Source organism: Sinocyclocheilus rhinocerous, unplaced genomic scaffold (assembly GCF_001515625.1).
Source record: "Sinocyclocheilus rhinocerous isolate Xijiao unplaced genomic scaffold, SAMN03320098_v1.1 scaffold407, whole genome shotgun sequence".
Lineage (NCBI taxonomy): Eukaryota > Metazoa > Chordata > Actinopteri > Cypriniformes > Cyprinidae > Sinocyclocheilus > Sinocyclocheilus rhinocerous.
In genome coordinates this window covers 410921-421928 of record NW_015633444.1, presented here as the reverse complement: position 1 = coordinate 421928, position 11008 = coordinate 410921, and the positions used below count along the sequence as shown (strand labels likewise).

The 11008-nt window shown below is 37.2% G+C and overlaps 2 protein-coding genes across 5 annotated transcripts in view; one reads left to right on the top strand and one right to left on the bottom strand.

Moving 5' to 3' along the window:
* Window positions 1-7090, top strand: part of LOC107744023 (protein FAM188B2-like) — a 20765-nt gene extending 13675 nt beyond the window's left edge. Inside the window, exons 8-13 of the mRNA XM_016557482.1 lie at window positions 2275-2340; window positions 2518-2588; window positions 3406-3478; window positions 3557-3733; window positions 6489-6666; window positions 6772-7090. Coding sequence (XP_016412968.1) covers window positions 2275-2340; window positions 2518-2588; window positions 3406-3478; window positions 3557-3733; window positions 6489-6666; window positions 6772-6914 — 708 coding nt within the window. The 3' untranslated portion in view covers window positions 6915-7090. The remainder of the gene's footprint in view (window positions 1-2274; window positions 2341-2517; window positions 2589-3405; window positions 3479-3556; window positions 3734-6488; window positions 6667-6771) is intronic.
* A 677-nt stretch (window positions 7091-7767) lies between these two features.
* maml2 (mastermind like transcriptional coactivator 2) overlaps window positions 7768-11008 on the bottom strand; it is a 110502-nt gene continuing 107261 nt past the window's right edge. For 3 of the 4 annotated variants that reach the window (XM_016557478.1, XM_016557477.1, XM_016557479.1), the window contains exons 5-6: window positions 10338-10446; window positions 7768-9770 (exon numbers count right to left, since the gene is read on the bottom strand). In XM_016557478.1, the coding sequence (XP_016412964.1) occupies window positions 8920-9770; window positions 10338-10446 (960 nt within the window). In that variant the 3' untranslated portion in view covers window positions 7768-8919. The remainder of the gene's footprint in view (window positions 9771-10337; window positions 10447-11008) is intronic. The other variant, XM_016557480.1, reaches the window with a different exon arrangement.

The following is an 11008-nucleotide window of genomic DNA, read 5'->3' as shown; positions in this document are numbered from 1 at the left end:
TTTTGGGGGGGGGGGGGGATTGCAGATTACATTCTCTGTTAGCAAAATGTGCTTGGAGTTCAGCCCAAAATACTCTCTGAGACCCCGGCCCGACTATGTGCCTAAAGTTCCCACCACCCCTTTCAGGCATCAGGTGGTGAATGTGTAAGTGCTTCCTTGTGTCAAGGCAGACACAGCCGTGTCCTTGCTGTGTCCAGTGTGCACCCTGCACATTTATTTGGACTGCACAGAGAGTTTCAGATGCTCTGAGCAGTTCTTTGTCTGTTTTGGGGGAAAGTTTGTCTCCAAACAGAGGATTGCCCACTCGATTGTGGATACCATTCTCTTGGTATACCAAGCACAGGACATGCCATGCCACCTGGGAGTGTGAGCTCACTCCACTAGAGGTATTGCAGCCTCTTGGGATCTAGTGAACAGCACCTCTTTGACAGACATCTTCAGAGCAGCAGACTGGGCTATATCCAATACCTTTGTGAGATTTTACAATCGCCAGGTTAAGCCAGTTTTGTCCCGAATATTACTGGGTATGAACAGGTCAGTTTTGGGCAACTGGCTGACAACTTGCACACAGTGCCTTTCCCCTCTCTGAGGTGATAATGTGCACTTTTTTTCCATCTGAGTTCCCCATTTCCTACAAACCCTGGACACCATCCTGTTTCTCCAGCACTCATCGGTAGCTGAATTATCGTGGTAGCTGAATCATGGTGTGCCCATTTTCAGGTGAGCCCATGTACTTAGGTTAAGTGCTCCATATGTGCTGATTCCCTCTTTGTAATCCCATATGATCTGTTGTTCACTGTCTTCCACTGGGCAAGGCCTCGTAACACAGTTCAGCTAGTTGTGAAATTTAGTATAGGGACCCCTAGTGTCACTAAATTGACACAATATCAAGTGAGTGACAGATAGGGAATGTCTTGGTTACTATTGTGACCTCTGTTCTCTGATGGAGGGAACGAGATGTTGTTCCCTCCTGTCACAACACTGAACAACCCGCTGAAATTACTGGGACACTGTCTTGGCTCCTCAGCACAAACCTAAATGAGTGGAGCACGGCATCACCTTTTATACCCGTATGTACAATATTGGTGAGCGGCATGCAAAATCTCTGAACGTGTTTGGGGTTCCCAATCGCCCTAATGTCACTCCATCAGAGAACAGAGGTTACAGTAGTAACCAAGACGTTTGGTTCTAGTGTCTTCAGTGTCACTTGATCCTCCAGAAATCATTCTAATATGGTGATTTGTTACTAAAGACGTATTTCTTATTATAAACAATGTTGAAAACAGTTCTGTGTTAGTTCTGCCAAAAATGAACATTCTGTGATTTAAGTCTCTGATTTAATTTAAAGGTCCCTTTAAATACACAAAAGCTGGTACACACTGTTTTAATTATAACTTTTGGATCAATCATATTTATATTTGTTGTGTTTCATCATTAACATGGAAGTCCTGCATTCTAAAATGGCAATTACAGTTAAAGGAAATCATAATGTGGAATTTGTGAGAGAAATGCATGACAAAAGTGAGCCCAAACAGTGTTTTCTCTTTCTCTTCTCTTGCAGGGAGGAGCCTGTGCTATTCAGATGGTGGTTCAGGCTCATATTATTAAATATTTGCTCTTCAACCGGTCAGTAAACTCAGAGTGCACAATGCAAAGGTGATTTTTTTTTTCAAGGTTGTATAATTGTGTGGGATATAACCATGGCAGAGGGGAAGATTTCAGGTTTTCAGTCAGTAATAACTTACATTTCGATCTGTTTCTATCAGAACATTTATGGTTGGGCTAGGAGTGGGGTTAAAGGCTCCAAAATATTGCTATTTCTATAATCTGATCTAAAATTAATAATAATAATAAATAATGATAATATACATATTTTGCAGTTGAAAGCACTTGTGTCATGCAAATTAAAGATTTTTGAGGTTTTGACTGAATCGTCTGAACTGAAATGAGAATGTTGTGATGCTGCACAGTCCACTGTATCACAGCTCCGACAGACTCTTTCTTTCTTTCTTTCGTTCTCAGTATGGTGACGGTAGGGGAGAAGGAGCAGAGGAAGGTGCTGGCAGCCGCTCTATCTGACATCTTGTGGACAGCTGGTGAGGAGCAGACCGCTACCGTCTGCTTGGTCACGTCAGAGCGCTGTTTCACCCCCCACATGGACTACAAACTGGACAACTTCACAGAGAGGGTACATGCAGTTTATGAAAACATGCTAACATACAGCTTAAAAAAATGCTGCAATTATTTAATTTCTTTCTTTTTTTAATTCTACAGTTGCAGATTTTCACCTTTAAAAAGAAAGAAGATGTTAGATCATTTGTATGGGAGCACATCCAATGTGTGAGTAAATGTAAAAACACAAATTATATATTATTAGGAAAACTATGCTATATGTTATATTATTATATATGTCCATGGTAACTTTAATAAATGCACTTGATAATTTTAAATGTTGTGTATTGTGTAAATGTTGATAATTAACAGATGTTTTATTAACTTTCACCTGAATGTCTGTAGTTTAAGGAAGAAGGAAGCCATGGAATCATACTTTTTCTGTACAGCCTTATCTTCTCCAGGACTATTGACAGGTATGTTTACAGGTTTTCTTGAAAGAAATTAGTACTTCGATTCTGCAAGGAAGCATTAAATTGATCAAAAGTGAGAGTAAAGACATTTACACTGTTACAAAAAACCCCCAAAGAAACCTCAAATTAAAAAATTCTAATAAATACAGTTCTTTATATATTTTTATTAATCAAAGAATCCTGAAATATATATATATATATATATATATATACTGTATATGTATGTGTGTGTATACATTATTATTATTATTTTTTATTATTAATAATAATAACAATAATAATAATAAACAGCACAACTGTTTTGTACATTGATTATAATAAGTAGAATATCAAGAAGAATATTTCTTAAGCAGCAAAATCAGCATATTAATTATTTCTGAGGGATCATGTGACTCTTCTAATTGAGTATTAATATACTAATTCTGCTTTGCCATCACATGAATAAATTACGTTTAAATATATCAAAATAGAAAAGAGTTCATTTAAATTGTAATAAAATCTCTGTGTTACTGTTTCTACTGTATTTGTGATCAAATAAATGCAAACAAACATTAAAAATGTTACCAACTTTTAAACAGTAGCATATTTAGAAACAAATACATTAATACTTTATTGCACTTACAGATAAACATTATAACATACAGTACATCTCCAGCACCTGAGAAATACCTCAATAGTTTAGTCAGCTTTAGTTCGTAATACAGTCAGTTGATAAAAGAATATGGATCTGCCATATGAAAAAAAAATAGAAAATTCGAGAATTTTAGTATTTGAAATGAATGAAGTGAGTGATTGAATTAAGCAGTCTCTAAATTTGTAGGATACGGGCAGACTTCGATTGTACCACCACTCATCTTTTGCATTTGAGCTTGGGGAACTTTGTTTGTCGACAGGTAAGGAATGTTTTTTTGAGAGCTTTTTGTTCATGTGACTTGTTAGTATTTGTGTCAAATTGTCTCTACATCCATTAGGCTTTATTAAATCTGTTGCTGACCGGCCACGCGACTCCTCAAGTCTTCAATGGTACATCACTAAACGATGAGCAACACAAAGCACTCGCCCAGCCTCTCCACGGGGTTCTGACACGCAGTCATGTCGGATATCTGCTCTGGAACAGAGAACAAGTCAACCATGCACAGCTCCCGCTGGTACAGCACCCATCCTACGGGTTTGGTCTTTCTCTTTGTCACTTTCTCTCTAAACTTTCCAATAGGTTAACTGTAGGCAACATATGAATAAACGCTGTAAAAACGACAAGATACCTGAGATTACCATATTGATCAAACCCTTTAGAGCAGGGGTGTCAAACTCAATTCCTGGAGGGCCGGAGCCCTGCAGAGTTTAGATTCAACCCTAATTAAACACACCTGATCCAACTAATCAAGTCCTTCAGGCTTATTTGAAAACTTCATGGTATGTGTGTTGGAATTGAGTTTGACACCCCTGCTTAAGAGGATCTCAAGGCAAAAAAATTCACAAAAGAAAAAGGGGTATTTCTCTGAGGAATTTATTGTAAAAAAAAAATGGAGCCCTTGAAGTTGAAGTTCCTTCAGTGCACAATAAAGACATTTTGCAATACGCATTCTTACAAGTTATGAGCCTGTAAACTTTAAACTTCTTGTTCTCAGTCTCCCAAGCGCAAGCTCACAAATAAGTGATGGTTTGTGAAAGTCAACATTTATGGTTTTGCTTTGCATAATTGTAATAAAGTAATAAAGACAATTTAGGGATATGCCGGTATCGAATTTTCATGTTGCGATTAATTGCTAATGCTTTTATCACGGTATTCGGTATTATCACGATATTGAAATTTAGTTTTAAAAAGTGCTGTCATAATACAGTATAACAGGTTTAATAACATTTTTCTTATAACAAAAATAACTGAACATTTAAATGCAATAAAGCAATACAGAAAAATGTATAAAGTTAAAAGTTTTACACAGATTAAAGTGCAAAAGAACTATAAAGACCAATAGGTATCACTTTACAATAAGACCTCATTAGTTAACCTTAGTTAATGCATTAACATTAACAATGAGCAATAGCAACAATTGCTACATAAGTTATTAATCCTTGTTTAAAAAATACAAGTCTTAGTTCAAGTTAGCTCATTAAATAACACAGCTGCATTTTAACATTCTGTTATTAAATATTGGAATACCTAAGATTAATGAATGTTCAGAAGAATTTTTCATTGGCAGTTTATGTTAACTAATGAATTAACTAATGTTAACTAATGAAGCCCTAATGTAAAGTGTGACCGAACAATAAAGAATCAAAACACTTTCAAACAATATCTAGGGCATGTTGTAGTCCAGATTAAAATGTAAAAAAAAGTTTGAAAATAAATAGCCTATTAAGTCTAAATATGTAAGTATTTGGCGCTGTGATGAACATCATAGCAAATACACAAATCTGAATGGCTATTTAAACATGATTCAGAAACAGAAAGTAATGCAGCTACTTTGTTTACAGGGTTTCCAGGGTAACGGCTGCATTTAAATGAATTATTATTATTATTATTATTATTATTTCTGCAGTTTAGCGCCATCTGCTGTCAGAGAGTGAAAGTGCGCTTTCATCCAGAGCGTCTCTCACATGTTCCGCCATGTGCTTCTCGTCCGCGCTTGTTTACATCAGAGTGCGCACGCGTCTTTCACGCAGCATACAGCGGTGTTGTGCATTTTGACCAGTTGATGGGAAAAGTATTCTTAAAATGCATTCAAAATTCGGAATAATTTGTAATATATAAATTATTCACGGTATTTAGAAGTGCCCACGATAACAATATCGTGCATATTCATTACCGTGATATATCGCATTACCGAATACCGGCACAAGTCTAAAAGAAACCTTACAGTATTTTTATAGGCACATTAAAAAGAATCTTAAAGGTCCCCTGAAATGCTTAGAAACACGCAGCATTACTCTATGTGTGTTGATGTCATTTTAACTGGAACAGGAAGACAGGGCGGGACATATCAAGCAGCCCCGCCCCTTTTTAAAATAGCCAATAGCATTCGTTTATATCACAGCTTGGGCTAGAGCCGTTCAGAGCCGTTGAGCTCCATAAAGCCGCATTTGACAGGGTATGCCAGCCACAATCTCATCCATATTGCTATAAAATATAGCATGCTGTGTAGAATTCAAATAGCTCCGATACATTTTGTGGTCTGCGCCGACTCGCGCATGTGATCCGCTCCGTGCTATCGTGTCTCTGGACCGGAGCAGAGTGTGTGTGCGGTGGTTAGCGTGACACAGCGCAAAACCAGACTTCTTTTTTTCCTCAATGGAAAGCATAGTTACACTGTCTGAATCGTTCCCTGTCCCCTATATAGTGCACTACGTGCCATTCACTGAACAGAAAATACTAATTCTGTGGGTTGAGCCGTTTTGGCGGAAGTGACGAACTGCAAGCTTTGAACGCTTATATTTTCTAAATGCGAATTTTGTCACTGTTTTGGAGCACACTGCCTTATAGATAACCTTAAGACTAACATATTGATACTAACACCCAAAAAAACTTTAATTTTGATTTCATGGGGACTTTAACAATGATTGATAGATTAAAAGCCGAGGTTACTTGAGGCACCCTAAAATGGCTCCCTAGAGGTTCTGACATATTACAGCCTTTACTATCATTTCCTTGTTATAAAAATGTCAAACAGCATTACTGACCTTTGACATCTGCATGTTGCTTGCACCACATGGTTCATGTGATCTGTTCTAAGCTAATACCCAGAGTGTATTGATGTTTTTCTGGATTCATTTTGTATGACTTTACTTAAAGAGTGCTGCTTTATCTGCTCCCACAGGACTTTTGGCTTCTTAGTTCTTGTATTACTGCACTGTAATCTATTATATTTGTTGCATCCATGTTGAGTTGAACACTTTTCTCCTAAGGTGGGCAGCATGCTGAAAACACCCAAGCTGCCTATCTGGGTGTGCAACATCAATGGCACCTACAGTGTTTTATTCAGCCCAAACCGTTCATTGCTCTCTGACTGGAAAATGGAGCATCTTTTCCAGCTTTACTTCTACAATGGCCATCCAACTCAGCTCAACACAATGCTCACCATAGGTACAGTCATTAGCTGCTGCCCATGCATCTTGCTCATTGATGCCACCTGCCTGTGTGAACCAAAAATTTTAAATGTATTTATTGTATTGCTCTTTTGTATTTCAGATACACACTCCCATCACTGGGAGGCTGAAAATAATGACATTCAAGGAGACCCAGAAAAAAAGTTTCCATCTGTAGAGATGACCATTAGGACCAAGTGGGAGGGAGCTGTTATTGACTGGAATGGGACAGTGCCTTTTTTCTGAAGAGGTTTGAAGCAGGGTCACCTGATTTGTACCATACATCTCCTGGCCTGCAATAAAGAGTATTTTATAGACTTTTATAGGTTTTGATGTGGGCTTAATTTTTGACTTTCATTTTGGCTTGTGAATCTTAATAACATGATTACCCTTCACAACCTGCCCATTTGAACATCTCAGCATCTGAGCATTTAACATAAGTGAAAACCTTAAATATGTAAAACATGTCTTTTGAAAAAACAACGTCTTTTGATTGTTAGAAATATATTCAAATCTGGTACACATGTCCCATATGTTTAACTATTTTCGGGCCTATATGATTTAGCCCCCATACTGTTTTTGTCAGTCTGTTTGGATCCGATATGGGTTCAGATTGCTAGTATCACGTCTCAAGTCATGATGGAAAAGTTTGATATCTCAACAGGGTTTAATCAATTTAAGTCAAGACCTTTATTCAAAGCCTTGCGGTCTTTGATTCCTCTGTGGTACAAATCATGTATGTAGTATTTTATTTATTGCTGTATGACAGTATTGTTAAAGAAAGGCAATACTTTACAATAAGGTCCAGTAAGTTAAAGTTTATTAGTTTAGATTCATGTTAGTTAACAAATGTGCTATTATTCATTCTTAATTTGTTAGTTCATAATTAACTGACGTAATAACTAGCTACCGTGAAGTGTTATAAATATTAGTATATGTAAAAATTAAAATGAACTTAGTTTAATAAATTGTTCATGGTTATTAAATTGTTACTAACTAAAGTTAACATAGAACTGTGATGTAAAGTGTTACCTAAATAAATAATAACTATAATAAAAAAATAACTTATTTTTGATTGTTTATAGATTGAACTCATGACTGTGACATTTGGTTTGCTTGTGAGAATAGGCAAACAAATAATGGTAAAGTTATATTTTTATAGTTCATAATTAAAAATCATCTTGTAAATTCAGTGAGCTATGGACTACAGGGTTATTGAAGGAAGACTGATTAAGTACTGAAGATCTGCAGTATTAAGAGCTTTACATGTAGCAATATTTGAACTGTTCAGGAATCTAACAGGTGTTCAGTGTAGAAATTATGGATTACTGCTGATGATCAGATTTTCTGAATCTGGTAAAAACAACAGAGGACCTAAGACAGAGCCGTGTGGCACTTCACTTCCATTTGACCTGTAATATAAGAAACAAATTGTCAAAATGTGCTGTAAAGGTTCTTCTTTGATGAAGTTTATTATCAAAGGCTAAATTGACATAATAGGATATACACTTTTATGACGCATAATAGAAAAGAAATAGAAAATATATTTTATATACTGAGATACAGGTGTATAAATACAATATTACCAATAAGAACTTATAAACTTAACGTGTCTTTCTAAAGAAGGTCGACTTTATCAGTTAACAATAGCATCTAACATTCTGAGTATATGTGCATTCCCTTTACAAATTTTCTCTTTTGGATGTGTAATAAAATTATACATAAATGGATCTTTTTCAATACCCGTTGATATGTAATTTGAGAATAGATAGTCAAAACAGATCTGGACTTTTATGTTATGCAACAGTATTTCAATATTACAATATTTAAGATGTATAACCTTGATCTATAAGAGCCAGAACAAAGTATTTATCATAATAAATTGGTTTTTAAGTGCCAATGTCATGCTCAGTGTCTCTATCATGGCAGTTAAATCACAGGCTCTTTTACATTAATCTCTGCACTAATGGATTAGTAACAAAAGCTCTAACAGAAATCTCACAGCATTTTAATGACAACTGGAATGGATTTGGGGGTACTCTGTGGTTGATTTAAAACAATGAAGCCATGAACATGAAACTTTACAACATGTTAGTAGACGATATGAAGAAACAACCCAACAATATAGTAGAACATATAATACATTTGTTTTCCACACAAATAGAAGGGTAATAAAACATTTTTACAGGCCATTCACATCAGGCTCCTAATACAGTCAGTTCAAACTAAATTCTCATGCTTTGAGTCTGTTTTATGAATGTCCGCCTAGAATTTCCTCCAGGTTGATGTCTTTCATCCAGTCATCATTGCCTGAACCTGATTTAAGCAGGGAGTCGATGAAATCTGAGTCTGCATTTATCCCTGGTACCGTGTTATCATCCTCCGGTAAGAAGTCAAAGGTCAATCGACCTGCCCGGTTGTTCTGATAAGTTGCTGGGCTTTGGCTCAGCTCTCCAAATGTGGTCGGGCAACCTTGCTGTTCTGGGGACGACTGAGTCAGGCAAGTCACCCCAGGTAGAGGGGGTATCCTAGGCTGACTGGCTCTAGGAGCAGGGCTTCTGATTGCAGGGTTTATGGATAACAGGTTAGAATGAGGCGCCACCTGGTTAGGTGGGCAAATAGACCTCGGAGGAAAATGAATGTCACTTTGGGGCATCACTGTATTGGAGAGCCTTTTGACATCTAGTCCTGACAGAGCTCCACTCTGTTTTCCGCTGTTTGTCCAGTTCAAAGCAGTGTCCATCCTGCTGGTATTGGTGCTCATGTCACCCAATCTTTGCCCCAGCAGGGAATCCTGACGGATGCTCGTCCTTACATGCTGAGTGCTCGATTGAAAAGTGGCACTCTGGTTGTTTGTCCCATGGAACTGAGGCTTGTTTTGCTGAAGCCCCATTCGGATCAGGCTGCTGGGTTGCTGTTGGAGCTGGTTTGTGCAAGCTTGAGAGCCTGTGGGTCCTGAATTAGGGTCTTGTCCAAGTGGAAACCTTCTCTCTCCTGAGGTAGGCACCATCTTGGTACTTTGTCCATTGGGTAGGTGGCATGACAAGGGTTGGATTCCACTTTGGTCTGACCCATTGCCTGTTGCATATGCATAAAATTTATCTGTGACGTAAAATATTGATTTACTAAGCAATAACATACTGAAAATGACTAATATCTGAGTCAAGGTTTGGTGTGGTTGCTTAATCAATTTAGTTCAATTAATCGTATTCGTACCACATCATCAGTGTGAGTATAATTCATTTCATTTACTTCATTATGTAGTTCAATCATGACAACTCTCTGAATAGTTTTAGCATGTTAATGGATATGACAATGGTAATGTATTTGGTCTTAGCAGACTAGATCTCCTATGCATGCTGCTGTTGCAAAGCAAGTATGGACTTGCTCTAGACAGGTGGAGCTGGGGGAGGTGGAGGGTTTTAGAGGAATTCTGATAGCGTGCTGCAGGAAGAGCTTATGGTGAACACTGCAACAGTCTATTTAAATGTTGAGCAAGCAATCTCATTGGCTGCAGAATCAGCAGAGGCCAATCAGCATGTGTAGTAAATGATGTGATTGCTAACAGATTACATGTGAAGGTCCTATCAGTCTGTGCCATCTAGAGTTTCATGACTGAACTAGATATTTCATTCCCATATTATATGACACTGAAAATACAATCCACACCTGAGTATAAGCTTGGCTGTTGAGCGGCAACTCCATTGCGTGGGTGTTTGTAGTCTGGTGGAGGTCGTGTTAGATGACGACTGAACTGATCCTGTGTGCTCAGTTTCTCCTGAAACATTTACAGCAAAAGCACATCATTTAGTAGTTTAGGAATAAAAGTTCCATAGATTACAACTGACCAACTAGTCAGTGGTCAACAGTGTTGGGGGTAACGCATTACAAGTAACGCAAGTTACGTAATCAGATTACTTTTTTCAAGTAACTAGTAAAGTAACGCATTACCTTTTAATTTACAAGATCATATCTGAGTTACTTTTTCAAATAAGTAACGCAAGTTACTTTTTTTTCCCAATTTATTGATTGACAGCTCTCCTGTCCCCATGTTGAGAGAAATCAGAAGATGTTACTGTAGTTCTAAAATAAATATGAATATGCATTAATTCATCTCACTCAAAAAAAAACACAGATTCAGTATTCCTCAAAATGAATAAAAATAATGCAACTCAAAATATGACGCAAACCTGCAATAATTAAATGTTAAAAAACACAAATATCCTTTATGTATTTAATCCCATTCTATTAAACAATGTCTTTGCTTCTGACCTTCGAAGATCCAGTTCAACCGTACTAATAAGCAAAAATTACTCTAGACAAACATCTGTGTGTCTTTG